At 46.9% G+C, this 27,498-nt stretch overlaps 2 protein-coding genes across 2 annotated transcripts; both read left to right on the forward strand.

Moving 5' to 3' along the window:
* Positions 1–292: 292 nt before the first annotated feature.
* SLC25A48 (solute carrier family 25 member 48) lies at positions 293–12,184 on the forward strand (the record flags this gene model as incomplete). The annotated part of the gene is made up of 7 exons (XM_084268437.1): positions 293–338; positions 2,219–2,262; positions 5,620–5,691; positions 6,228–6,480; positions 7,084–7,332; positions 8,760–8,893; positions 12,062–12,184. 7 exons carry the CDS (start codon positions 293–295, stop codon positions 12,182–12,184), a joined length of 921 nt encoding a protein of 306 aa, XP_084124563.1.
* Positions 12,185–22,447: 10,263 nt separating this feature from the next.
* On the forward strand, positions 22,448–24,848 carry LOC311195439 (uncharacterized protein; the record flags this gene model as incomplete). The annotated part of the gene is made up of 5 exons (XM_084268837.1): positions 22,448–22,555; positions 22,649–22,693; positions 22,800–22,826; positions 23,510–23,638; positions 24,657–24,848. The coding sequence occupies 5 exons, from the start codon at positions 22,448–22,450 to the stop codon at positions 24,762–24,764; spliced, it is 417 nt and encodes a 138-aa protein (XP_084124963.1). The 3' UTR covers positions 24,765–24,848.
* Between the last annotated feature and the right edge of the window lie 2,650 nt (positions 24,849–27,498).

Here is a 27,498-nt window from a genome sequence, read left to right on the forward strand (position 1 = left end):
GGCGGGGCTGCCGCGGGGTGCGCAGTGGGGAACCCCTGCCCGGTGGGGACCCTTGCTCGGCGGGACTCCCTGCCCGGTGGGGAACCCCTGCCCGGTGGGGACCCCCCGCCCCCTTGGGACCCTTGCTCGGCGAGGACCCCTACCCGGAGGGGATCCTCTGCCCGGAGGGGATCCCCTGCCCGGGGGTACCCCAGCCCGGAGCGACCCGCTGCCCGGCAGGACTCCCTGCCCGGGGGTACCGTGACCCGGCGGGACCCCTGCCCCGCCGGCGGGACGGGCTCGGCGGCACAGCATGGGCAGCCTCCAGCTGCAGGACTTCGCGGCGGGCTGGGTGGGCGGTAAGTGGTGCCGTGGGCTCGGGGAAGGGGGGAAAGGCAGGAGGGGGACGGACACACATACACACGACAGGAGAGCGCGGGGAATAACCCCCTCCGTGTCACCTCGACCGGCGAGCTGGTACCCGCGGTGCGCGGGTTGCTCTGCTTGGGCTCGGAAGTGAAGTTTAATCCACTTTCCACAGGCGGGATACTTAAATTTTAAATGTCAGTACTCGGGATGCTGCTGTGCGCCCGGGGAAGGCGGGGGGCGGCTGCTAGAACCACCCCGCTCGCCCCCGGCTCTCCCTTCCTTGGGGGGAGCACCGCAGGGATCGGACGGGAGTTGCCGGGGTTCGCAGCAGCCAACCAGGGGTCCCCCGGCCGCACACACCCCCCAACACCCCGCCTTTCCCCTGGAGAGCCACAGCCTGGCTCTGACCCTGCGATCCTGGCAGGACAAACAGGCCGATGGCCGGGCGGCGGTGCTGGCGGGGTGGCTGGGGGGACGGGACGGGGGGGTGTATTGATTCGGTCTGTTGAAAATACTGATTGGGAACAGCCAGTAAAGAGAGACCAGCAAGGAAAGGCAAGGCGAAGGTTTGCGGAGGCACCGGTACCGCGGGGGGTCTTACAGAGCTCAGCGCCGGGTTTAACAGCCGCTGAGGTGCATGGCAAAGCTGGCCCGCTCCCGGGACGGGGTGCAGCCAGGAGCAGGGGGACAGCAAGGAGCTCTGCCCCCGCTGCTGCTCACGCCAGGCTCGGGAAGGGGGTGTAAGATGGCTCACGGATCCTGACTGGCCACAGGAGGTTAATAGGTTAGTGGACTCTCAAAAAACTCAGAACCCCTGCCAAAAGTTTACTCAAGCCCCTGATTTTTGGATCTCTGCAGGCTGTGGAGGCTGCGCAGTCACTCCCTCTGCCCCGCTGACCATGTGCTATTGCTGTGAACACCTCCCCCCCTCAGAATGGGACATGATGTCCAAGGGGTGGGCAGCCACCAGTGCTCAATGCCAGCAGCTGGTGCACAGCGCTGGACCACAGCAGGTCTCAGCTTAAGGTCCAGGAGGAGATGAGACATTTTGGGATACATTTTTGAGTGAAGTCATATAATGTGTTGACCAAGGACAGGATGCTCTTTCCAGTCCTAATCCACTAGAAGTGAAAAAAATCATGTAGTTTTTACTGGCAAACACTGGTTTGCAGGGTGTTGCTTGCTATAAGCACACAGAAACATACCTTGGCCACAGGCTGCTCTGTCCCCCTGGAGAAGTGGGGAACCAAGCTGTCCTCTGACCCACCACTGTGGCTCTCAGCAGTGAAGGGCATGGGGAGGTGGGCAGGAGAGTGTGTGGGGGAATGGGCCTGTTTCTCCCAGAGAACCATGGTGAGGATGAGGCTGGATGGGACTGCAAAGACTGATAGGGAGTGGGATCCTCTTTATCTGAATCATCCCTGACAGGTATCTCTATAAACAGTTCTTAAAACAGCGAAGGATGGGGGTTCACAGTCCCCATCAGCAGTTTGCTCCAGTGCATCACTATCTGAGCCAGGAGGAAGCATTTCCTCATGTATAACCCAAAACTCACCACTTCAAGCCTAAATACTTCCGTGAGCTTAGAAGTGTGTTGGGGGGGTCATTCACAGACAGCTAATACAAGTAAAACACCTCCGCCTCTCGATGCCGTTGAGATGTGAAGTCGATGGAGTCCAGGCCTGTTTTCAGGGGAAGATGTCCAAGTGTTTCTGCCCAGCTTTCCCCCTGTTGTCAGGGCACTGTGCTAGACATTGCTCTGGCCTGGTTCCTAAGGGAATCTCTCCTCCTTCCCTATAAACACATCACTTCCTCTCCCATCACAAAAACTTCTTTGATGTTTTGTGTAATAATTTGCTTTTGTACCCAGGAGCTGCCAGCGTGGTTGTGGGCCATCCCCTGGACACAATCAAGGTAATCCACTTTGATCTGTACCCTCATGTCACCACCCAAAACCCCATGGATGGGAAGGTGTCCCCTCTCTAGATGATGCTTCAAAAAGACCTTTACTTCCCCCACCACCCCAGGGGGTATTTAGCCTGGGTAGTAACGTTTCTGTAGACTTTAGCCTTTCTCCCTCTCCAAAGCTCATCTGGAAAGAGAAACTACGATAACAGGCTGATACCTCTGAATTCCTCCAATGAGGATTGGTGCTGAAAATTAAACCCGGCCTTATTTAATATGTACTTTACTGAACAGTTCTGACAGTGTTTCATTGAACTTTGCCACAGACAGGTATTCAAAGGGCAAAGGGAATGATATTTGTTTTGCTGCAGGCACATTTTTACGTGTTTTCCTGGTGTTGGCAAGGCTGGAAGAGCAGAATGCTGAAATATTTTTACCTCAGGGCTATGAGTTGCAATATTTACTATTCCTGCAAGACAGTTATTCCTCAGAGGGAAGTATTTAGAGATGGAAGGAGATATTTGCTAGCACGATGCAGACAATGTCCTGAACACAGCAATACAGCCTGACCCATCTAAGCTGATCATCCCTACTGACGCAAAGATACACAGGAATATCCTGTTCTTTTTCCTTTCTCCCTTTGTACAGTGTGATTGGCATCTCTGGCCAGCTTGCAGTGCTTCATCTGCCCTGCCCATTGCTCTGTTCTGGTTCAGGCTTTGTTGCTGGGCTCTCTCTCAGGTGTGCCGAACTCAACAGCCTGTGGTCTTGTTTGCACCTTGGAGGGCGATGGGGAGGAGGCAGGGTCCAGTGTGACCACACCACACCCCCAGCCATCACAGCCATCTCCTTGCACACAACTGGCTCTCCTGGGACCAGGAGATAGCCTGCCAGCCCTATCCTTTAGAGCTGTTAAAGGGACCATCACTGTGGGTGCAGACCCCACACAGGAGGAGCTGGAAAGCTGCCTGCACCATCCCAGCGATGGGCAGCCCAGGCAAGCTCTGCCCAGGGTTGCCAAGGTAATCCGCATCTTGGGCTGGCTGTCAGGGTGTCACTGCCAGGTTTGGAAGAGTTTGGCAACAACTGAGAGGATCCTGCTGGGAAGCACTGAGTTTCTAGATGCCAAGAAAGAGCAAGCCCATCCTTCAGTGCTTATAAAGACGACTGTCAGGCTGACCCCTCTCTTGCCCTTGGCTTTGGACATTGCCTGGGAATACCAAGTAGGCAGACTTATTATCTTTGCAAATTTGGGGAAGAGGAGAGGAGAGTTTTTACACAGCACTAAGCCAGGAATGGGGCAGCTCAGTGGTGTCCTCAGCCTTCGGAGGATGCGGGGCTCCTTCCTCACTGGAAGGAAGGGGCAGGACTGAACAAAGGGTTGGGTGGGGTACGTAGAGTCTGCACCGTGGTTGTAGAGAACCCACAAGCAGTTCCAGACCAGGTTCCTCCTTCAGCTGGCCCCTCCTCAGCAGCGCAGCTTCCATTAAACCCAAGCAGCCTGTTTTCCACGGCCTTGCAAAACTCCAAATAGTTTTACATTCGCCCTCTTTTCATCCTCCACATTCCTTTCAGCAGATCTTTCTTCAGTTTCTGGGTGTCACCCAGGACCCCTATCACACTCATTAAAATGTAACAGAATGGAGACGTTTCCTGACGAATAGATTTTTGATGTCAGATATTAACAGCTTAGCTAAGGGGTGTTTGTGCGAGGACCAGCCTGGGAGGACACTTGGTTGCTCTCAGTTACTCAAAAAATATATTAACTTGAGCCTCTAAATACCTGGTTACCCTGTAAAAGAAAAAAAAACAATGAACAAGCCCATGGAGGCAAAATGGAAATGTCCGGGCCGTGCAGATGAAGCCAGGAGGGAGCACAGGGCTGTGCCCCACAGCCGGCCTGTCCCACGGCCTCCCCACCAGCCCCATCGCCTCAGGCTGAGTCATAGCACATAGGTCTGTACCCATGGCCTGGGCCTGCCTGTGTTGCACAATGAGCTGTCGCCCAGCACCTTCACGTACCAGCTTGTTTATAAAGGCTCAGTAAATAGCCTGCTTTTGCTGCTGCCTTCTCTGTGGCCTCTGGCCAGGCACAGAGCGGTGCTTGGTGGGGCCAGACATCTGCATGGAGCAGCCCGGGTCTGAGCCCAGGGTTCGGTCCTTCTTGCTTCCCGGACAAGTCCCTCAGCAGCAGGCCCCAGCCTCTTATATGGTCCCAGGCTAAATAATGGTGCCATTTTACTGCCTAAAAGCTCTCCCCAGGTCTAAATTCTGGAGGATACTCATTTCTTTGGGCTTCAAATTCCTAAGTAAAACTCCTGCTTCACCTTGGTGTAATTCAGGGTTGAGCCCTCAGAGGGGATCCCGCACTGTCCCTCCAGGCTTCATTTTGTCATTCCTGCTATCAGCAGTGCTGAGGGGTATGACCAGAAATGCTGTTCCCATTCCCTAAAAGCATTCCCAATAGAGCAGATGTCACTGTCTTTCTAGAAAACACGAGCTCTGCCCTGAGCTAAGATTAATTGCTGAAGGCCCAGGCCCAGCAAACCAAACAGGGTTTCCATTCCCCCACACAGCTCTAAGCCCAAAAAGTCCATCACTTATTAGGATTTTTTATCACAAATTTGTGAGCAGCTTAAATGAAATTTGTTCTAAATACATCTGTGCATATATATATATATAAATATGTGACGGGGGTAAAGTATGTTGAATCACGTGGGCTTTGTTGTGACTTGCACACCATTTCTTACATCTGTTGTAGGCATTTTTTGGAAGGCATATGACCATTCCTTTCCAGAAACAAAATGTCTTTGCTGGAAATGATGTAAAAACATATTTTTGAGTGAAGCATGGAGAATTTCATTGATGGAGCTGAGTTATTTTGTTTCCATTTAATATTTCTCCCTCTTGAAATCCATCTTAGATCAGAAGGGGCCTGGAAGCCTCACAGGGAGCTCTCCTCTCCATTCTTCATCCCAACCTCCACTGAAAGTCCCCAAACAGGGGAGACCAGATCTCTCTCCAAATTCCACATAAATCAGGCCCTTGCCAATGACAGCCCTGCACACTAGCAGTCTGCTGTGAGCGTTGTGCCGGGACAGGGAAGCAGGGCTGGACTTTAGAGCAATTTGAGTCATGGATTCCAGATGTTGCAGAAAGCTTCAGACCTCTGAGGTTCCATTTAGCTCTGCTTCTGGCAAAGTTCAAGGGGGAGTGGATGCAAATAGATCTTATTTTATTGCTTTGTTGTCTTTACAACTTTGAGGATTCACTCTCAAAGCAAACTGCACGTTGTTTGCATAGCCCGAGCTTTCACTGGGCTGGAAGCACTGGATTTGAAGTGCGTTTTATGGATGTCTTTTGCAGACTCGTTTGCAAGCTGGACAAGGGTATGGAAACACATTCAACTGTGTTCTCACCGTGTACAGAAACGAGTCTGTAAGTACTTTAACTTGCTTAAAATCTGCCGGTAGAAAATGCAAATAGATAAATAGATAAGTACATAGAGCAATTACACAAATCACTGTTGACACCAGCAGTTATATGAAGGCCAATAAAGTCAGTGCAACAACTCTGAGGTAATTTTTGGTTACTCCTGTAGGAAAAACAGATCCCTGACACTGAGTGATAAGCGGCATTGCCCGTGTCTCTGCACGGGTCAGGGTGTTATATCCACAGGGGCTCTTTTGCCTGCTGGAAAAGCTCTACTGCAGGTATTTGGTTGACACTGGTGATGCCAGGAGAGAAGCTGGGGACTTTTACATGGGTTCCTGTGCTTTCAGCATATCTCATATTTGGCACAGTCTTTACAAGTCTTTAGCAGTATGAATGAATGCCTATTTGCTCAGCATATGCAAACGGTGGGTTACAGGAGACCTCTGATACTTGGATTTACATTTCTGGCCTGCAAGACAAGTTGGGGTTTTGCACAGTTCCATTTGCTCTCTTAAACTCCTGCTCCCTTCCCTGGGTAGGTGGCTGGCTTCTTCAAAGGTATGTCCTTCCCTCTGGCCAGCATCGCTGTCTACAGCTCCGTGGTGTTCGGCGTCTTCAGCAACACACAAAGGCTCCTCAGCCAGCTCCGCCATGGGGACCCATCTCACACGCCATCACTCACCGATGTGGCTCTGGCCAGCATGGTGTCAGGGTTCATCTCTGTGGGCATCGGCACTCCTGTGGACCTGGTAAAGATAAGGCTACAGATGCAAACAGAGCCGTACATCGATGGTGGGAAACAAGGTAGGAAGCTTCCTTCTGCCTCAGGATGGACCCCATCCTGCTCAGCTCAAAGGAGGGTTTTTGTCAATGACTTTGATCACATTTCCGCTGGCACTTCCAGCTGATCGGGATTCATAATGAAGACAGGGGCAGGAGCCAAGGGATCTGCCTTACCTACGTGTAAACCATGTCTGGTTTTAAAAGCCTCCATGCAGGGTTAGCAAACTAATGCCCTTTCCAAAAGCAGCTCTGTCCTCTGCATCCTAAGGGCCAGATGTCAACGCTTCCAGAGATCCAGCTTGGCACCAGACATGGTTAAAATCCATGAAAACTGGGCACACAGCCTTAAACTCATTTGGAAATCTCACTGGGCACATACATTTTGGGAGGCATGCGATGCATCTAAGAAAGATCTGTCCTGAAGTATCTAAACATCTTTTAAAAATGGGCCTGAAGCCCTCTTTCTTAAAGCTTTGGTTTCCATACTGTGTATCAATCCCAGCAAAAGCAAATGGATGGCAGTGATTTCAGTCTGCTCAATGGTTGTGGACTTTTGAGATGAGTTCTGTACCAATATAGTTGTTACACCAATTGTATCTTCTTTTTTTGCAGGAAACATTAAACTAAGGCCCACAGTTCCTGGAATTCCTGTGTACCGAGGCCCAATTCACTGCTTTAGGACAGTCCTACAGAAAGAGGGGATAGCAGGAATATACCGAGGTGTGGGAGCAATGCTTCTGAGGGATGTTCCTGGGTACTGCCTCTACTTCATCCCTTACACATTTTTCTGTGGCTGGGTTACCCCTGATGGATGCATTTCCCCTAATCCCTCCACCATCTGGCTGGCAGGGGGGATAGCAGGTAAGCAAGACAAAACAAGGATAAGGAGGTTCCCAGGGCAGATTATGGGGGTGTCGTAGGGGTCACTGCATCCTTGTGGTCACCAGGATAGGACATAGGGATGAATGACTGTCTTCTCCAGGACCAGGTCCCCTGACACAATGGCTACCCTTTATGACTTGATAAACTTTATTGAAGTCGTGCCTTCATCTCCCTGGGTGTCTCATGGCAGCCTGGGTGTCACATTGCCAGTGATACACAGCAGCCAAGATGCCTCCAGAAGAGGACTTCAACCTGCTGGCTTCCTATTGGGGGGTGTGTGCACCACAGAGGAGAAGCAGAGTTGTCTGGTTTTGATCTTCTTTTTTCCCTGCATAAAATGCCAGCAAAACTGGCATGTGCCCCCCCCTCCCCCCCGCCCCATGCTTACATGGGTAAAGTCACCCCTACACCCACTCCCCATTTCTTGGCCATTTCTACATTGCAGACCCCTATGAGCAGATCAGTCCTTTAGTTTAGATACTAGGGGGAAGTTCTTTACAGAGAGAGTGGAGAGGGGCTGGAACAGGCTGCACAGAGAGGTGGTGGGTACCCCATCCCTGGAGGTGTCCAAGGCCAGGTTGGATGGGGCCCTGGGCAACCTTGTGTAGCTCCAGGCCTGGAGGTTGGTGTCCCTGCCTGTGGCAGGGGGGTTGGAGCTCTGTGGTCCTTAGGGTCCCTTCCAACCCATGCCATTCTATGATTCTATGATCCTTAGCTCAGGTAATGATTACAAAACACCTTCTCTGGTTTTTTTCTGTAAACACCCAGAGCCCTGGCCTATCCAGGCAGCATCTCTAGTACACCCCAGCACTCCTGTAGGTCCAAGCTCTGTCTGTCCAACTGGGCCATGTATTTAGGTTACAAGCTGACCTCTTCAGAGAGGCAAAACACCCACCTGGCTGCAGGCTAAGCAAGGTAAATAGGCGGTTTCTTTAGAGGAGTGACGATTTATCTGAGCTGCACTGAGCCTCATCCTGATTGCATGAGATGGACCAGCCTATTATTTGCATTCTTAGCTCAAAATTTGTTTTTCAACAGTATTATCTGAGGACCCCAGTCTTCCTGAAGCTGCCCAGAGCAGCAGCTCCCTGCAGCTTGGGCTCTTCCAACGGCACGTCTATGCTCCACCAGAAGCACAGCAGATGACTTATTTGTACCTGGGGGAGCACATCCCAGGCTGTCTGGGTTTGATTGTCAGTGTAACACCCAAAATCTCAACGGTTCTTCCAGAAACAAGGAACTTTGCTCCCAGAAGTACTGTTCCTGTGCCCGAGCAGGGTGAACGCCCTGAAATGAAAACCCTGGGAATATGATGTGGTAGATGAGAGGTGAATTTCTGAGTTCACTGACCTGTGGCCAGCGAAACATAGAGAAGAAATTGTTCAAATCCTTCTGCATTTTTCTAGGAGCTATTTCCTGGGGGACTGCTACTCCAATGGATGTTGTGAAAAGTCGACTTCAGGCAGATGGAGTTTATTTAAACAAATACAAAGGGACCCTTGACTGTATCTTGCAGAGCTACCAGAACGAGGGCTTAAAAGTAAGTGGTATTTGAAGTAAAATCTGGGTATTAGGCATTTAATTTTCACTTGGGAAATACGCTGGCTGTTGCAAACCTGTCTGCAGGGTTGAGGGACAGCTAAGGCCAGTTGCTGCTAAATTATGCTAATGACAGCAGGTAATTATAGTGTGAATTCTTTCTAAATCATAATAGAGTAATAACATGCCTTACAGCAAAGAAAAAATGAATGACAGTCTGCTGGTGTAATTAACTTAAAATAAGACTTTGTATCAGTGAATTTAATTGTGGACATGATTTAACTTATCATAAATCACAGTAGAAAATCTTGCCTCTGTGATTGCTCCTACAAAATGCAGAGGTCAAATGATTCCCATCAACACTGGAGTCGATGGGAATGGATTCTAGTGGGACTGTGCTGGCACCCAAGGTGTGTTTGGTCACCTTGGGCAACACTTTGGTGGAGCTGATGCTGTGGTGGGTGATCTCCTCACCTTCACTTTCCACCGAGATAGAGTTGAGTGAAAAGGCTCTTAAATCAGAACTGCTTCAGCTTCAAATGTGAAGGGCTGCCTGCCAAAAATACCTTATCTCCTTGTCCTGACTTTCTCTATTAGTGCAATAAAAGCTGTTTATCCCAGCTTCAGACCTCACCTCAGTTAAATGCAAATGGCAGAGAACCAGGTTGTGCAGCTTTACTGTGCTGCATCACTATGAGAAGCAGCATTTTCTCATATTGAAATAATTCTGCATTTAAGTTGTCATCAAACCCACCGTGTGGGCTTTTAGCTCCAAAGTTTTAATTTTCACATTCTGAGGGAGAAGTAACAAGTTACAAAAGAGAAAAACAACCTGCAAAATCACAAGTCAGGGTGATTTAAATATTTGCCAACATGCCACTGTATTGTGGCAGCTGTGGCAGGAGCTCACAGTCTGGTTTGGTTTTTGGAAAGCCACAGTCATACCAAGCGTGGGGACCTGCAGAGGTGCCAAGGGCTATGCATAGGTGGTCAGAGGTGGGTCAGGGTGCCCCCAGGCTCTGCCCTGGCCACCCTGTGCATTCAGTTTGGCATTGCAGCTCCACAGTTAAACACAGGGTGGCTGAAAAGGGAATTTCCAAGTGTTTTCCCTTCCCTCTCCAGCCTCATCCTCAACCCCCCAACTCTCCTTGTCCTGCCTGAATATTAACAGCTGAGCTGCTTGCAATTTTTCTGCTATTGAAGCTGGCAGCAAGATTAAGTAATAGTTGATGATAAAACTAAATCCTTCTCTTGTAAGGAAAATCTTGTATCTTGGGAGTCACAGAACTGGTAAAGGGTAAAGCCAGCTATCTCCATAGTCTGGTGTGTTCATTCTGATGAGAAAAATCTCTTTTCTTCATAAATCTTCTGTATTATTTAACTTGGCTCTCTCATGTAACTTAATGGATACTACAAAAATGGGAATTTCTTCCCAGAAAACTTTGTCTTCCCTAGCAAAATAAAACATCCCAATAAATCAAGTGATATCCCATATATCCCAACATTGCAATTGCACACTGAAACCTCCATCCTAAACATTGGGAAGATTTTCTGTCTCATACAAGTCAGTATGCACTGGATTTATTGGATACAAGGCACAGTTTTGTTTAGTTTTGTATTTCAGGGAAAATACTGGTTAGAGACTTAAATCCATGGGATTCTGGTCTTATAGCCAAAGTCTTACATGCTTTCTTACAGTAGCTGTGGCAGCTTTGCCCTTTGTAAAGCCTGGAAGGGTCCTTGTTTTGCTGATGTTACTTCTCATGTCTACTCTGAACTTCTGGTGTTTAGATTAGTGACCCCAGTGATTAGCCTGGGTAGTTAACGACGTGCTTTTGTGAGAAACAGGCCAGCAGAGATACTCCCTGCAATCATCATTCCATAAACAGGCTCACCCCACAGCACACCCTTGCACATACCAGGCAGCAGCGTTTGGAGAGAGGGGGATTTTCAGAGCAAGACAAGTGAATGCCAGGAGAGAGGAGTGACAAGGGCCCCTCTCCACTTTCCAGAAAGCACTTACTGCTCATGGACAAGGGGGATGGATTGAAGCTGAAGGAGGGAATGTTTAGATTAGATATTAGGGGGAAGTTCTTTACAGAGAGAGTGATGAGGGGCTGGAACGGGCTGCACAGAGAGGTGGTGGATGTCCCTTCCCTGGAGGTGTTCAAGGCCAAGTTGGATGACGCCCTGGGCAACGTAGTGAAGATCCAGGCCTGGAGGTTGGTGACCCTGCCTGTGGCAGGGGGGTTGGAACTCTGATCCTTGGGGTCCCTTCCAACCCAGACCATTCTATGAGTCTATGTTTCTATGGCTGAAAAACTCCCATAAGTGCCAGCATCTTTTAAAAATATATATATATTGACCAAAATAAAGCAATCTGGCTGTATATATTAATGTTTATTATTTTAATGAAAATAAATAAAAAAAATACTGGGAGACATGTGGGCACCAAGGCTTGACCTTAGGAACACACACGTGGAAAGATCAGCTTCTGCTGAGTGCCTTTCCCAAAGCTGGTGGTGAGAGCTGGTTCTCTGCAAGGCAGGGAGTGAGTCTAGTTTTTGTTGTGGATTGAAAAAGAGTTTCTCTGCTCAAAGGTGAAACCTGAAAATTAGTCTGTGTGGCACAGTGCCCATGTTGGCTGGTCTGGCTTGCAGCCACGCTGCTCCCTCTCTGCTTCCCAAGTGTCTTCTGCACTCATAGACAGCTCCAAAGGTCAGAGCATTGGCAGCATGAAAGCAACGGCCTTCTTGTTGTACCCTGGGGTTTGCACTGTCCCCACGTGCTTGTGTGTGCAAAGGGAAGGGGGGACTGCAGCTAGGTAGGACAACACCGAAGATGTTTTAGTTTCTTGCTTTCTGTTCTACACCAGTAGCATGAGGCCAGTTTTTACCTTCTGCCTTCTCTAGCTTTTGCTGTCAGATACAGATGGGGGTCCATAGGGAGCATGAAGCACAGTGACACCAAAACACTAACTCCTGCCATTGCCCTTCTGATTGCCAGCGCAGACTTCAGCAAAGACCAGCAGTGACACTATAGCTCCTGAGAAAACCAAGATCTGGTTCTTTAGAATCCCACCATGGCTTCATTCAATGCTTTCTTCTTCTTCTTCTTCTTCAAATAGCCAGTATATTCCTATGCTCTAACCTTTCTCCATCCCCAACAGGTCTTTTTTAGGGGCATCACGGTCAATGCAGTGCGAGGATTCCCAATGAGTTCAGCCATGTTTCTTGGCTATGAACTTTCCCTCAAAGCAATGAAAAGACACCAAACTGAGACCAATCCTTAACGTCCAGGTCAGCGCATAAAGACCCTCTAGCTTTATTAAAACTAGAGAATTAATCTTTGAAACAAATGGAGTTGCAATTGTGTAGATCCTCTGAAAGTCAGGTAACATCCATGGGTACCCACTTTGGAATAATCGAACACTTTTCGGGTCTGTGGGATTTGGAGCAGACAATAGATGTGCCAATGGATTTTGGTTTCATTCTAGACCTCCTGGAATTTCATTGCAATCTATTCTGATTATTGTGATTTTTTGATGTTTTTCAAATCACAGTTTTGATGACTGTGAATCAGAAAAGAAAATCTGAAAGCACATTCTCTAATGTGGAGTTCCTGTGCAATATCCTTTCCTCCTTTGATCCATCCACACAGACCTGAAATTAAGCCCTTACACAGTGTCTTGACTATCACCTCACAGTTTTACTCTTTCCCTCTTAAAGCTAGGCTTGCCTAAAGGAGCAGCATTAAAAATATCTGATTACAGAAACTTTTTTAGCAGTTAAATACTCAAGATTATTCTTGGCAGTTGTTGCTGTTGTCTTCAGTGTGTTATAAACCTCCTTCTTTCTTATTTCAAAAGTGTTGCCAAGAAGACCTGAAAGTGCCCTACTTTCCTGAGCCAAATCAGCAGTGTGGTGTTGGTGAGGGCTCTGCTGCTCTGACTGAAGACTCCTGTCCTGTACCTATGGCATCTGCTTTGTCTTCTGCCATGGACTTAGTCCCTGAAGGACTCCAAAAAACTGCACCAGCTCAATCAATCCAAAGACATTTTTATTATCACATCTCTCACTCTGTTGTCTAAGAACACCTTAATAATTCCCATATTGGTCTTGGGCTTTTTCACTGATGACATTTTCCCAACTAAGCCAAGAGAACAACTTACTTCCCTTCCCCACACAAGTGAGAGACACCCAGCACCAGACCACCCAGCGTCAGCTGAGGGAGCATCTTTCACACAACACTGCGTATAATACTCATCTTTCCTGTTGACAAGGAAAGGGAGAGGTGTGATGGGTGTGCAGGTGCTTTTCATATATGAAAGTCTGGATTCCCACCAAATCCTAGCTTGCTATCAGGATCAAAGAGATGGATGACTCCCATGTGAACGAATACTCGTATTTGGCATCACAGCTCTCTCCAGTTTTCCATAATTCAGGCAAGATTGTCATGAAAAGATGTGAAGGGTTTCAACAGCTTCAGTTATAAAGTTATAGCTTTATATATATAAAGATATAAATTAAATTGGGAGACAGGAGGATGTTAAATTCAGAGACTAAGCTGCTATTGTTCAGAACACAATAAAACAAGTCTGCATTTCATATAGGTGGCTGCCTATTCATTTGCCTGACTGGGCTTGTGTAGCCCTCCAGGGACCTGCTAGAGGCACCTCATTAGACTGTCTGACTCTGTGTCCTGACAGTCCAGCTTGCCAACCTACAGATACCACTTTGCAGCCTTGACAGACCACTAGCAAAGGTTGCAGAGTTTATCCCAAACTATTCTCTAAAATACATGGGGCAGCTTCAGACCTCCAGCTCTTTGCTGTAATCACACTGAGATGACTGGGGCAGACCCAGGTCTCTCTTTGGTCTACCTCAACCTTTCCATTATTCCAACATCAAGATTACTTCTGTTTATGCTGTTAACTATCTCCATGCTTTATTTGCTAATCATGGAGCTTTTGATGCCAAAACCCAAGAAGAACCACCTCTGCTGGGACAAGAGGATGCTGGTGGCACTGGCAGGAGAGGCTGAGGGGCGACAGCCCTGTACACAGAGGGACGTGCAGCATGGGGGCACAGCCTGGGACATGGCTGTCCTCTGGGAAATGTATGGTTCCCCCATCATCCTCTGGAGAAGAAGAGTTCTGGGGAAAAAGCCCAGAAATGGTAATTTTAGCAGATGCTCTCAATAAAGGTTTCTGAAGACAATGTGGAGCAGCTGTCCAGTTTTCCTCCAAAAAAGGAGGAGAAGCAAAGAGAAACCCCTAACGTCCTCTTCCCAGGAAGAATGATTGAATTGGTGACAAGACTAGAAGAGCTCAGCAGAAAGTGCCTAAAATAGAATCACAGAATCATTAGAATGTGTTGGGTTGGAAGGAACCTCAAAGATCATCTAGTTCCACCCCCCCTGCCGTGGGTCTGGATCAGTACTCAGAAATGGGGTCCCCAACCTTGGACTCCTCTTTGCTGCATCCCGAATTATAACCAGAAGTGTGTCTTCCCACAAAACCAGCCTTAAGAAGTGAGAGAAACAGCTGGTGTTGCTTCATCTTCATCTCAGGACTTGCGGGTGAGGAGGCTCACGGTGCCTTCGAGCTTGGCAAGAACACAGGGAACTGTTTTTGATAAACACCACAGATAAAACTGATGAGCCTTCACACAAGTATTTGTTGCTGGCTGCATTTAAGGATTCATCCTTTCCATGTTACCTATTTTAAAGCCTATACATAAAACATGTTCTCTAGATGTGTAATACCCAGTGTCTCCAGGGGTAATACTCAGGGAGACTTTTTTTTTTCAGTGCAAATAAATGGTGTTGCTTATCTGCCTGTATTATGTCAAATGAACTGGGATTTAATTAAACTGATGAGGTTTGCAAGGAGCTGTGGATCTGATTGACACTGGTGTGGTGTGTTCAGTGCCTCCCCCTTCCCAGACATAAAGCCCTATGACCTGTCTTGGGAGTCACACGATTTTTCCTGGTATTCCTTTATCCAGTTAAACCAATTTTGAGGTGGATGCTCAGCTTTTGTTAGGACAAAGCGCTCGTGTAACACGCACCTGCCAGAAGGAGCTGTCAGGAGAGCTGTGGACTACCCTGGCACTGAGATGGAGCAGAAGGCAGAAAGGTTTAATACAAAAATGTGCAGAAGTTAGTGACTGAAAGGCTGTGGCCACTTGATGGCATCCTCATCCCTGGCAGGGCACGGCCGCCTGCCACTCGCTGCAATCTCTGCCTTGCTCCATTCAACCCCAATCCAGGTCTGCTGGACCAGCACACGCTCCCTTGTTCAGAGGGCAGCCCCATTCTGGGCAGCATGAAGGTGACTGTGGGGGGACAAGCCCTGGATGCACTGGTTAACGAGTGTATTGTCCCATCAGCTTTTATAGACAAACCAGTGATGCTGGGATGGATCATGAGGGTTTTGAGGGTAACAGCAGCCCTGGCCATCATGCAGGAGATCAGGCAGATGTTGGGTCAGGCACAGCAGGGTTGAGAGAAGCGGTGTTGGAGGTGCAGCACTTTGTGGCATGGTTGTACCCATTGCTGCTGATGGATTACAGCGGATCCCTGCACATGGAGCCTGATAAATGATTTCATCTTGCTGTTGATGCAGTGAGGGCATGGCTGTGTCACCAACGGGTCCAGCAGTGGGGTGGGGAGAGGGCACAGCAGGTCAGCCCCCTGTCTTGAAGATGAAGGGTGTCAATTACAATTTGCACACAGAGAAAACTGACAGATCTGCCCCTGGTGAATGTTCTTCTTTATGCTACATGAATTAATTTTCAGAGAGAATATGAATATCATTATCCACGGATAGAAATTAAGATCTCCAAGGAATCCTCTTCAGGGACCTGCTGATGGGAGTTGAAAACAGTGTGGCGGGCAAACAGCTACACACATAGATCCTTCAGAACACTGATGTGGGGCTCTGGGTGTGTTGGTGGCTTTGTCCCTCAATTACACAAAAGGAAAATCCCTCGTGTCAACATAATTCAGGATACAAACTGCTCCTCTGTCAGTGCCACAGCCATAGATAGTGACCTGCCATCAGTGGCATATTCCCTGGAACCACACAGGCTGGAGTGGGAGAAGCCATCTCCTTGTTCACAGGTGCTCACAGAGCCCCGTTGGTTCTAAGATAAATGCAGTAAATCCTGGAATTAGTGAAAAAGGAGAAAGGAGACCAGAAGGACCAGGGATAGCTACTTCTATGCTTTTCTTGCCTGGGATATGAAAACATACTCAGACCTGTCATGCCTTAAATGAGTCTGTAATTGCCTGACTTTCATGTTGCTGGTGGTGTTCCAGCTCTTACAACACCCCGCAATACTTAATGAGATGCTGGCTGTGTAGCTGTTTTTCCCAGTTTATATGCTATGTAGTGCTATGGAAAGGAAAAAAAAAGGTAATAATGGCTTATTAAAAAAACAAACAAAAACAAACCAAGCCCTAAACAAACCAACCAAGCAACAAAGCCAAACAGGAAGAAATTTCCCAGTGAAAAGCTATTTTCCTGGGCAACAGCCCTGACCTGGAGAGTCTTTGGTGCCAGGAGGAGCCTCATGGTACCCACAGGGTGCGATGTGGGAGCAGGATGGGGCTGCCCTCCAGCCAGGGGCCAACTCACCTCCTTGTTCCTGCATCCCGGGTGCTGATGGGCACCTCTAATGTCCTTGAGTCCTTCTCCCAGGTAGGGTGTAGCTGACATCCCTCGCAGGAGCTCGCCCCCAGCACTTTTAGCTCCTGCTGAAGCCCTGCCTGTGATGGCTCTGGGCCAGGCTGAGATTTTCTCACAGCTTGAGAGTCCTTGCCTGGCGTGTCCGCACCTCAGGCGAAGGCAAGATCACAGTCCCCATCTCAGTTTCTCTTTTTCTGTTGTACTCTGAGACACACAAGAGTAGGTGACGTCTATGCAGGCATTAAGATGTATCTCCTTAGTTTATCTGAAGTTCCTTGGTGTGTTGTAGAAGTTTCTCTCCTAGGCTTTGCATTCACGTAAGCCAAGGAGGCCGACGCTTGTCTAGTACCTGTGAAGAAAAAGACAGTGTCAGAAGAAATAGTGAGATCCATGGAGAGAAGTGGGAAGAAGTTCAAGTTGCTAAATTGAATAGAAACTGTGCATGAACAGCTTCCTTTCTCTGCAGCCGTTTTCTGCTCCTATAGTGATGCACAGACACAGATAAGCAGTATGTAAAGCATCCTTCCAGAGACGGGCTCCAAAGGGAATTAAGACTCACAGTGAGGGGAAATTTAGGTAGTTGTGCTGATTTTCAAATCAGTTTGCCTAAACTGTAGATCCTGCAAGAGCTCCAGCCAGACGTCAGAGGAATAACCAACCTACTAAGAGCCACACATGCTGCAGAAGGAGAATAGCTTTTTAAGGGGGTCTCAGGACTCCCATGTGAAGGTCTCGCTGTAAGATACAAAATGCTGAATGCATCAGGAAACCTTTTCTTGCTGTAGGTGAAATGACAAGGCTGCTAGATCACCAAATCTCTGAAAAGAATTAAGAACGTGCTCTTGGCTGATGGAGAAAGCGATGGGTAACCTTGGGTCACAAGGAGGAAGATTTGGAGAAACAAGAAACTTGCAACAGACTGCCTTGCTGCCAACACTTGGAGCTTCAAGACGGGCACTTACATGGCCTCGCCTGCTATAAAATCACCAGGACTGAGAGAACTCACCTTGGACTGGCTCTTGGTCTGTTCCCCCCATGTTTCAAAACATTTAGCACCAATGTAGCAGGCTTTACACACAGCATAGAAGATCCTGCCAACCTATGGAAGAGGGCCAGCCCGTTCTTACTCATGCAACTAGGTGTGAACCAATATCCGTGCTTATTTCGTTATTAAATTGTGATCGCCGTGCTTCCATCAAGCAGTCTGCAGGTGGTTTTTCAGTGCTTCCAGGATGGAAGGCAAGCTGCAATGCAGGTATAGCTGGTGGAGGGCTCTAACGCATCTGTGGAGTGAATGCTTTGTGCTGTCTGTCTGTCCTACATGTCCAGCCTTCCTCTGTATGCTGTGCTGAGAGGAAAATCCAGCACCCCGGGCCATCTCACAGTGGGACAAGCAAGGACGGGTGAGTGGATTTATGATCTGAGTGCTCTGCAATGTCTGTCTTTCCTGCTGTAACAAGCTGTGAGACCCATAGAAGGGGATGCTGAAGTGAGAATGATGACCTCAGGAGAAAAAAATAATACAAGAGAACCAGTGACCTTTGAGGACAATTCCAGTTCTCCTCTGGTTGCTTCTGGAGGCTGTGGGTTGTTGGCTGCACCAGCAATATGTGCAGTGCCCAGCATGGCCAACATGTTACTGTCAGGGCTTTTTGCTTCTAGATGCCTTGGCTCTTGCTAAACACCACTGCAACATGGAAAGCTTGGCTGCCCTGCTAGAAAACCCAGGAAAGCTCTGGTTTCTGTGCTGTTGCATGAAACAAGGATGACTCGCAGCATGTTTCAGCTGTGCTCCTCCTGAGCTCCTGGGCACCACTAGTTTTCCTTACTTAATTTAAATGGCTTCAAATTAATTAAAACTCTTCTGAAAGTAACAGGGGCTCCATTATATAGTGGGGCTAACGTGAGTCCTGAGGATGTCCCATGGTCCATCTGCTAGGGTGGAGCAGAGCGCAGCTATCAGGAGGTGCCTCTGCCCTCTTCGAGCTGGTACGTGAAACATTCCCTGGGTTCATCTGGATTTTACACCTTCCTGACCCAGGCAGTCTTGCTATTACTATGCTATGGTTTACCCTTTCATGGGGGAATTAGAATGACCTTGTTTTCCTTCATTTCTACACCAGCATGTTATCTTAACCTAAAAAAAAAAGGAAAAAAGTAATACTCCAAGTCGCTTTATCTCTGGAAAATGAAACTATCAGTAGCATCTCCTCCTTTGTGGTTTCTGCAAGCTCTTACATCATGATTAGCCTACACAGTGAATGTAAAACAAGCTGGTATGTTATCTTGGTGGGTTTTTTTTTTTGTTTTCTTCTACAAGGAATCTTTTTTTTCTGCATTAAAAAAACCCCAAACTGTACAAAGTTTCTTAGAAACACACTACAGAGGGATGCAAATCTGCCACCAGAACTCAGATCTGGGGGTTCATGCTGACCAGGCTGACGTAGTCATCAGTAAAACAGTCATCAGTAAAGTAGTAATCAGTCATTTGTCTGGCATTTTTGGTTAATTGACCTCTCATGAAATGGGTGCATTAAGAGAGGATATACCCCAAAGTCTTTATACATCAACTAAAAATGTTCAGGACACGAGATGATTTCTGAAGGAGCCAGGGGGAACTGCCTGTAAGACACCACAGAATTATACTGGGAGAGTTTTGTGTGTTCTCCATTTCCAGATACCTGTTCTGGGCTGAAATCTTTACAATCCTTACTCAGAAGTTGTGATGTGGAACCAGGCACTCCCGGCTGATGTGCCACCTTGGTGTTGGCAGCCCTGTGCCTTATTTTGCTCCTCCACCACATCCTTCAGTGCGCAGGAAAGGGATATGAGCTATGGGGACACAGGGCTGGCTCTAGCAGGGTCCTGCCCCAGCATGACCACAGCGAGATTCCCCACACAGGTTTCCTGAAGCAGGGGATGTTTCTATGGGCTGAAGCACCCATTACCTTTGAGCTTGGTCACCTTTATTACTAATTTAGGGTTTCTGTTATTCTTTTTTTTTCTACTCCTAGGTTCTGTTGTCTTTTATTTTCCAGCTAGAAAGCTTAAAAGGGAAGAAAAGGTTTCAGAAAGAGTGGCTGGTGACTTAGCATTGGTGGTTCCCCACTTTGACAGGTGGCCTTCTGAGGCTTGTGGCTTTGCAACCTCAGACAGAGTCACCTTCCTACCTACTGCAATCTGCTACCGAATTTATTATGGATTTCTTTCAGGTTTTCAGAATGATGGTCGAGAAAACTCTGTTTCCTCTCTCGATTTTGGGCTGTGTGGCTTAAAGAGAGATGAAGGGTGAGGAAGAGAGGGAAGTCACATACTTAGACATGAGGTCAAAAAATAAACTGCTGATTATACTCAATGCACAAAAGACAACACATTTGTCTACATACATTGCCACAGCTGGTCATCAAAAGGAAGGCTTCAAAAACATCACCCAGGTGTTTAAAGACAATATTAAAAAGCCAGAATTTTTGCTGGGATGGCAGCAAGTATTAATTTCCATGGTCTCTGGATCTAAATGCTGGTGCCGAGCCACTGCTGCTCCAGCCGATACATGGAAAGTTCTTTCTTTGCCAGTTTGACTTCTGGTGATTTCTGATTCACACTAATTGAATACAGCTTCTCTGCTGACCTGGCTGCCCTGCAGCAACAACAGTGTGAGACGGATCTCCCTAAGCAATCAAATAGAAATTAAAAGATGTAGAGATAGCGCTGGCACCGCTGGCAGATCGAGAGTGCGAGGAGGAACCGCAGGCTTGGGGAGCAGCTCGGGGAGCAGCTCTGGAAGCTCTGCCAGTCCCATTTTCAATTAGGAACAAAAATATAGCTCGTGTCCTTTTGGGTGGTAGGTCTGGGAAGAAGTTATTTGATCTGCTTGCTGTGCAGCAAACATAATTACATCTTCTGTATGGAAAGGTCCCAATTAAGTATCTTGCCGATGACTTATGCTACCACTTTCACTTACAGCTGCATTTGGACACATTTCCTTAGGAGAAGAGCCCCCAGAGACCCCGCTAGGTGTATCAGACTTTGTAAAATCCTTGCAAAGATGGAGACTAGCAGCTCCTGGGCAAAATGGGTTTTCCAATGAACACGCCTTTCCTTAAAAGCGAGGAGCAGTGCCTATTCCTGGCAGTCACAGAGCCCCTTGTCCTTCTGTCTCCCCACGGCTCATTACCATATTACTTGCACAACCTTGGCTGAATCAAAGATGCTTGTGAATTATTTCCTTTAAAATCACGTAAAATAGATTTTTTTCAGCCATCTGAAGAACCAAGCATCCCAGAAAGATTACACATCATTTGTTTCCTTCAGGGATTTATGCTTTGAACTAATTGTTCTAGCTCTTGCCGTAGGGCTTTGCTGACTGAAGAAACAGAGAGCAGCACACCCATTCCTCTGCTTGAGCAAAAAGCTGTTTCCTCAAGGGAGATCTACACGTCATGGAAGTCTAATGCTTTTCAGGGAATCACGGGTTCCTGATCACAAATCAATGAATTCAGCCTGTCTCTAACAGCCCAGCACCTTGGAAGATGCCACTGCCTGGCTCACAAACACCATCCCTCCCTGTGATGCACTTTTGTGGACCTGTGGATCAGAACGTAGCGTGCTGCCAGTTCTAGCTTGCCAAGGGAGGGCTTCTGGCTTTCCCTGGGGGCCTGTCTGAAAGCTGTCGCTGCTTGTCATACCCTTCCTGTACTAGATCACGTAAGAGAATAGTCGGGGAGTATCTGTCCCAGCAGAACTTCCTCCGCTCCCCTTGGCATGTGGGCAGGCAGCGCAGCCGCACTCGGCCAGATGACTCCCCTGTGTAAATGAGCAAACTGCAACCCGATGTTTTCTCTTTCCAGGGAGAGCTTCCAGAGAGATCGTGCTCATCCTTCAACCAGAGTGACCAGCACACAAGGCTCAAGCTTTTGGATATGATCTTTTAGCCATAACAGGATTTAAGGCATAACAGGAGAGAAGCTTAAAAGTCTATGCTGGGGATCTAAAAGAAATCTGAAGGGCTACTCTGAGGTGTGGAACCTGAGAAGGAGGAAATCTCTGTGGGCACAGAAAGCTCCAGTTGACATTCAAGGTGCCTTGGAGGCTCCAAGGAGAGAATTTCCAAGTTAATACCATTTTTGGTCATATAGGACTACTTTTTTTCATTCAGCCTGTTCTGCCTGAAAGGGAATGGGGTGGATGCAACGTTGAGGTCAGTGTTTGCACCCGGATCCTTATCCACACACTGGGCTGCTGGCACTCGGCAGAGGTGGGATCACAGTCAAGGACTACGGGATCGCTCTCCGCACGCAGCGGATGTGATTCAGCATTGACAGCTTCTCCAGGCATCTCCCCATCACTCTATCCGTCCATCTGTCTGTCTGCCCAGAGGACCCTCACACCATTGCCAACTTTCCTTGAGAACGGTCTTGCTCCGAATCCGGGGGAGGGGAAACAACTTGCAGCCTATCAGTTCCTTTTCTCAGGGACCTGGGCAATGCTGAACATTATTGTCTCCTCACTTTCATGGAACCATAATTTACATAGGCACAGGAGGCAAAACCCACATATGAAGAGAAAATGCTTTCGTAGATTTTTAACCATTGTTTCCTGTCGGGGCGTGATACCATGATGTTCATAGTAATCACTTCTGAGGAGCAGTTGTGAATTTCCACAGAGCTAAACTCACTGTAGTAGGTGACTCAATTCCACATTTGATTTCTCTAAAAATGCTGTCCAAGCTAGTGGGAAAAAATAGTGGGCACCTGGTATCAGTTTTATAATTGGGTTTTTCCATATTAGAATGGGAATTTTGTGAAGACTCAATTAAAAGGAGTGTCCTCCTATTCTTCTGTCACCCATCAGACTGCGTTGCACATGAGTGCCAGCATGCTGTCATACATACTCCTCTCTTGTTTGCTGCTCTCTGTGCAAGCACAGAATTGCAGTGTCCGTGAAATTATCCGGTATACAAACCGTCTACTTGTAAGTGGCTGTTCAGCACCTTAATTCTGTTAAAATGCATGCTTGTAAAGTAGATGAGAATAAATACTGACTTCTCACTTGTTGCTCTTTCAGGAGGGAAGTTCTCTAAGTTGCCCGTGTAGGGAGACAGCTGCCAGTGTGAGTACCTCTCAGTAGGGTATCATGAAACTTAAATGAAAATGTTCTTTGCATGTTGGATGCTAGAATGATGCTGGATTTTAATGCTCACTCTTTTCATTTTCAGACATGCTCGTGCCTTCCTATCGCTGAGGTAAGTCTCTTCTCTGGGAGCTGCTGTAGTGGTTCAAGAAGTTCAGTATCAACAGAATGTAGGGTTTTGTTTGCTTCCCTCCTTAGATGACTTTTGCTTTCAGTTATGAGGAAGTTTTTTAATGCACTTGTGGCAGCAAGACTGAGCTTGATGAAGAGTGATGGGAAGGGAAGCAGAAGTCCTCCCACTGTCAGCGCAATCGGAACCAAGCCCAGTCAGGCAAATGTCCTCTGTGGCCTCTGCTTACAAATCAAGAGATACAGGTTCCTGCTTTGAAAATCTCTGCAAGACCTTGTTTTGTGGTTAGGCGCTGGATGCTGAGTGAACTGGGGCCAGAGACGGCAGCTCTCAAATGCTCAGCTCTAGGCGTGTCCAAAACCCACTGCACTGGTGTAAGCCTCCTCAGATGCAGTGAAACCCAGCATTAGCTGAAACTACACTTCAGAGTGGTGACTTCTACAGTTTGAGGTTTTCCAAGAGATGCCACAGGGGTTTCTGAGGGCATACATGATGATTCAGTGCTCTGCAGCCCCCGTAAAGTTCTTGTAGCCCTTCTCAATAGAATGCGAAATATGTTACGTGCAATTGCCACACGCTGCCACGTTTAGGAATATGTCATCTCCTTTCTGTAGAGAAACACAAATCACATCATAGCTTTTAGTAATGCCTTCTTTGTCTGACAGCCCGGCCATGAATTGGCATGCTTTGTGGAAGGAACGGAGCACATGCTGAAAAACAACGCATCTTCAATCCCGATAATTGCGAGGCTTAAACAAGCCTTCCAGACTCAACTGGACAGAAACCTCTGTGAAGTAAGACTTTTCTTACTTTTCTATAGAATTTCTACCAAAAAAAATATTTTAAAAATAATTTAAACATTCATAGCTAAGTGTTTGATTAATTTGAAACATGGTTTAAATGCTCGCTTTCTCAGGAGCCAGATATGACACCTGCAACAAGGGTGAGGCAATGGGAAGCTATTAAAACTGGCAGAGGAAGCAAGGAGATGGGTTCTTCCCCAGTGTGGCCTTTCCCTTCTCCAAACCCCTTCAAGCATGAGGACCTTGAAACAAAGATGCCTGGAAAAGGAGCTTTATTTAAATGGCTTTTCTAGTTTCCTTTCTCAACATGTGTTTCTAGACTAAATAGCAGTGATGTGCTCAGTCCCACGCTCTGGCTTGGCTGGGCCTGTGTGGAGCCAGGTGGGTCCTTGTGGGTCCGTTCCAGTGCAGGAGATTCTGTCATATCAAACCAGAGAGTAGTTGTGCAGAAGCAGCATGGCTGGGGACAGGCAGGCACAGACCTCCTTCTCTTCTGGAGCATTACTTCTACCTAAGCTGCAGAAATATCCACCTTCATACTTGTGATGATGCTCAGGAAGACTCTGGAATCCCCAGATGTTGTTGCCGAGGCAGCGAAGCATCCTTTATTTACATAGCAAGCTCAAGAGCTGTGTAATTCAATGAGCCATGGAAGATGCTGATGCTGCAGCATCTCGAGCTCCCTGAAGCTAGCTTCAGTCTCACAAGGGGAAGTGCTGTTAGAATGGCATCACCATGCTGAACAGACACGGTGCTTTGATCCTGCCCAGCTTCTCATGCTGCTCTGCCTGCCCCTCTGCCCTCTCTACCTGCATGACAGTGCTGCTGTCACCTTGTTAGTCATAATGAGAGGCCGTTCTTATCCCACCTGCTCCAGGAACAGTTCTTCAGGAATTGTTTATGAAATCTTTGCTTAGCTCCAAAGAATGGATATTTTTAACTGTTTCATCTAAATCCTTTATTTATTATATCTTTGGTAACCCAACCTTTGTTTTGTCTTCCATCACAGAGCCTGGCACGCGGGCATCAATGCCAGTATAAGACCAAGGGAAATGTGAAGGAATTCTTGAATAAAATCCTGAGAACCTATCAAGCAATCCATAAACACAGAACTTAATCTTTAAAAAAAAAAAAAAAAAAAAAAAAAAAGCTTTAAAAATAATTCAAAGCTCTTCGATAAGAAGGGGGACCAGAAAAGTTATTTATTGTATTTATTGCCTCCCTGAAATATAAAAGGGAGAAATAACAACTGCTAAACCAATAAACCTGTAATTTACATGAGCACCAAAAGCATTCAGTAGTCTTCATTTGATATGTTTTGTACTTGGTAAAAGGTTTCAACATCCTACTTTTGTACCAGTCGGTCAAAATGCTTCTGCAAAACTCCAGTCTGAGAACTTCACTCACATGAAATGCTGCAGCAAAATGTGGATCACTGTACAGCACCAGAGAGCTCTGTGGACTTGAGAGACAGACATTCTGAGCTTTCCTTCTGTATCACTTTTATTTTCTGATACTATCTGCACACCATCAATACATTGCTTCACTTGGTTCTTGCAAAGCTGCAGATTTTCCTGCCCATAACCACTTTGTTTTTTCTTCTTTCCTTCTTGTAAATATTCAGTAGTATGAACGCTTTAACACACAAAAACAAGACCATACCCAGGGTTGATTACAGGTTCTCAATGGGCTTCTGTATTTGGAACATGTTATAGGCAACTGTTTGGTTGTTTGCTGGATGCATTTAACACTGGCTTTGAAGATGGTCTTTCTGTAGTGGGATGAACTCAGAGATGCTTCTCTACCACCTCTCCACTCAGGTCAACAGAAACAAAAAGAGGCAAAAAGGGAGCTTTACTGGAAGGAAATACAGTAAAATAAAATAAATAAGATATATTTATATATTTTGTATATATTTATAGTCTATAAAATCTATAGAATAGGAGATGCTTATCTCAGCCACCTATTGCAGCCTTACTAGTAGTTTCTTAGATCTCTCCACACAAGGGAAAATCCCAAACAGGTGAGAGAAGGTTAGATTTCATCTCCTTTGTGCCTCAAGAGAGGAACAAAAGCGATGAGGCCTCCAATGACTTCACCACCTGGGTTTTTCAGACTTCAAGGAACAGAGGCAGGCGTGCAATTGCCTTTCTTTTTTCAGCAGGAAGTGTGATGTTGATGGGATGAACATGTTTCTAAGATCAAAAGCACAATGGAAACGCTCATCAACTACATTATGCTTCTTGGGGTTTCCATTGATCAGGACTTGGAAGGAAAGAGAGAACTAGATTACAGAAAATACACCTATTTCAAAGGAATTAAACTTACGTAGCATATATCAGACCAAATGCATTCCTCTATGTGTTCCTGTCACCTGCTCCAAATATGAAAATAAGCTAACAAATATTAAAATACAAAAGACTATTTCTGTGGTAACACCCATGCAGATGAAACCAAGAAATGAAACAACTATTTCACCCTCCTCAGATTTTCATTTCTTTGTACATTTTTATCGAATTCAGCTCAGACAGCTTGCTCCTAAATTGCACATTTTTATTTTTATTTTTGGATTCTAATGCAAAGTAAAATCATCCACATTTCTGATGGATCAGCAGGATGTTTACACATGCTACTGGACTTGAAGTGAAGAAAAAGGCTCCTTAACATCCACAGATTGCAGCACATCTCGTACTTAGCACGCTATCAAATTTCCAAAGATTGCCTCAGCAGAGACTGATGTTCAGCTCTGCTAATACTTTCCAAGTGCAAGTCCAAGCTCTTTGTTTCCATGATGCTTTGATCCTCCTATCTGTGTGTGTGCATCTCACCAGCATTGTGTCTAGTCATAATCTATGTAACAAGCGTAAAACGTGAAAAGTGTTGATTCATTTTTATAGATGAGATAAAACTTCCCAGGTCCCAGGACTGCAGAGAGCTGCTCTGCACCGCCTGCTTTCAGCAACTGCAAGGACAGAGAAAATTCTTTGTCTAATAGCTTTACTCCCCAAATGGCTTAATTAGATTTATGAAATACATACAGTAATTGTGAAATTGTGGCACCAGCAGAAGTCACATAATAAATTCAGTGCTACCCAACATAATCTGCCAAGAGTCAAATGCTGTCAGGCAGCTTCCAGGCAGATGAGTTCTGCCAGACAGTAATAGGCAACTCTTGCACACAATTTGAAAAAACAACCAAAGATACTAAACTGCAGAAGACAGATCTGCAGAGTATCTACTCATCTGATGCCCCAGTTTGCAACCTGCATGAGAGAAGCGATCGTCGTGTGCTTAAAACATTCAGTGCAGAACTGTGCAACCTGAGTGCTGCCTGTCACTGCACACTTACCCCTGGGCTCTCTGAGAGGATGACAAGTGTTTGCTTGCACTGGTGATGCCCCCAACCCCTGCCATCCAGAGTCCAGGGTATGTGACAGTCCTCCATCCTTGAATAGTTTGGCTCTCTGCCCCCCCACAGGCAGATTTCAGATCTTCTCCATGGGACTCTAATGCCCTGTGAGGTTTTGCAAGCCCTGGGGCAGCCCTGTGGGAAGGGCTGGATGTCTCTCAGCAGGACCAAACGTCCCTTCAAACAGCCTCTGAGCAGATGCAGGACCCTGTAGATGCTCATGGGCATCTTCACTCTCTCTTGATTCACAATAGGATTGTGAAACTGCCAGGTGAAAACAAAAGGAAACTAATCCACTGAGTTACTTAATTATTGTAACAAGTACATCTTTTTCTGCTATCTCAATTATCTTCCGCTAGCAGCTCTCTAGCAGGATGTGTGATGCTGTGTGCTCTGATGGAGATGATGTGGCACAGGGCAGGGGGGGACAAAGGAGGTGAAG

Source organism: Gallinula chloropus (assembly GCF_964237585.1).
Source record: "Gallinula chloropus genome assembly, chromosome: 10".
Classification (NCBI taxonomy): domain Eukaryota; kingdom Metazoa; phylum Chordata; class Aves; order Gruiformes; family Rallidae; genus Gallinula; species Gallinula chloropus.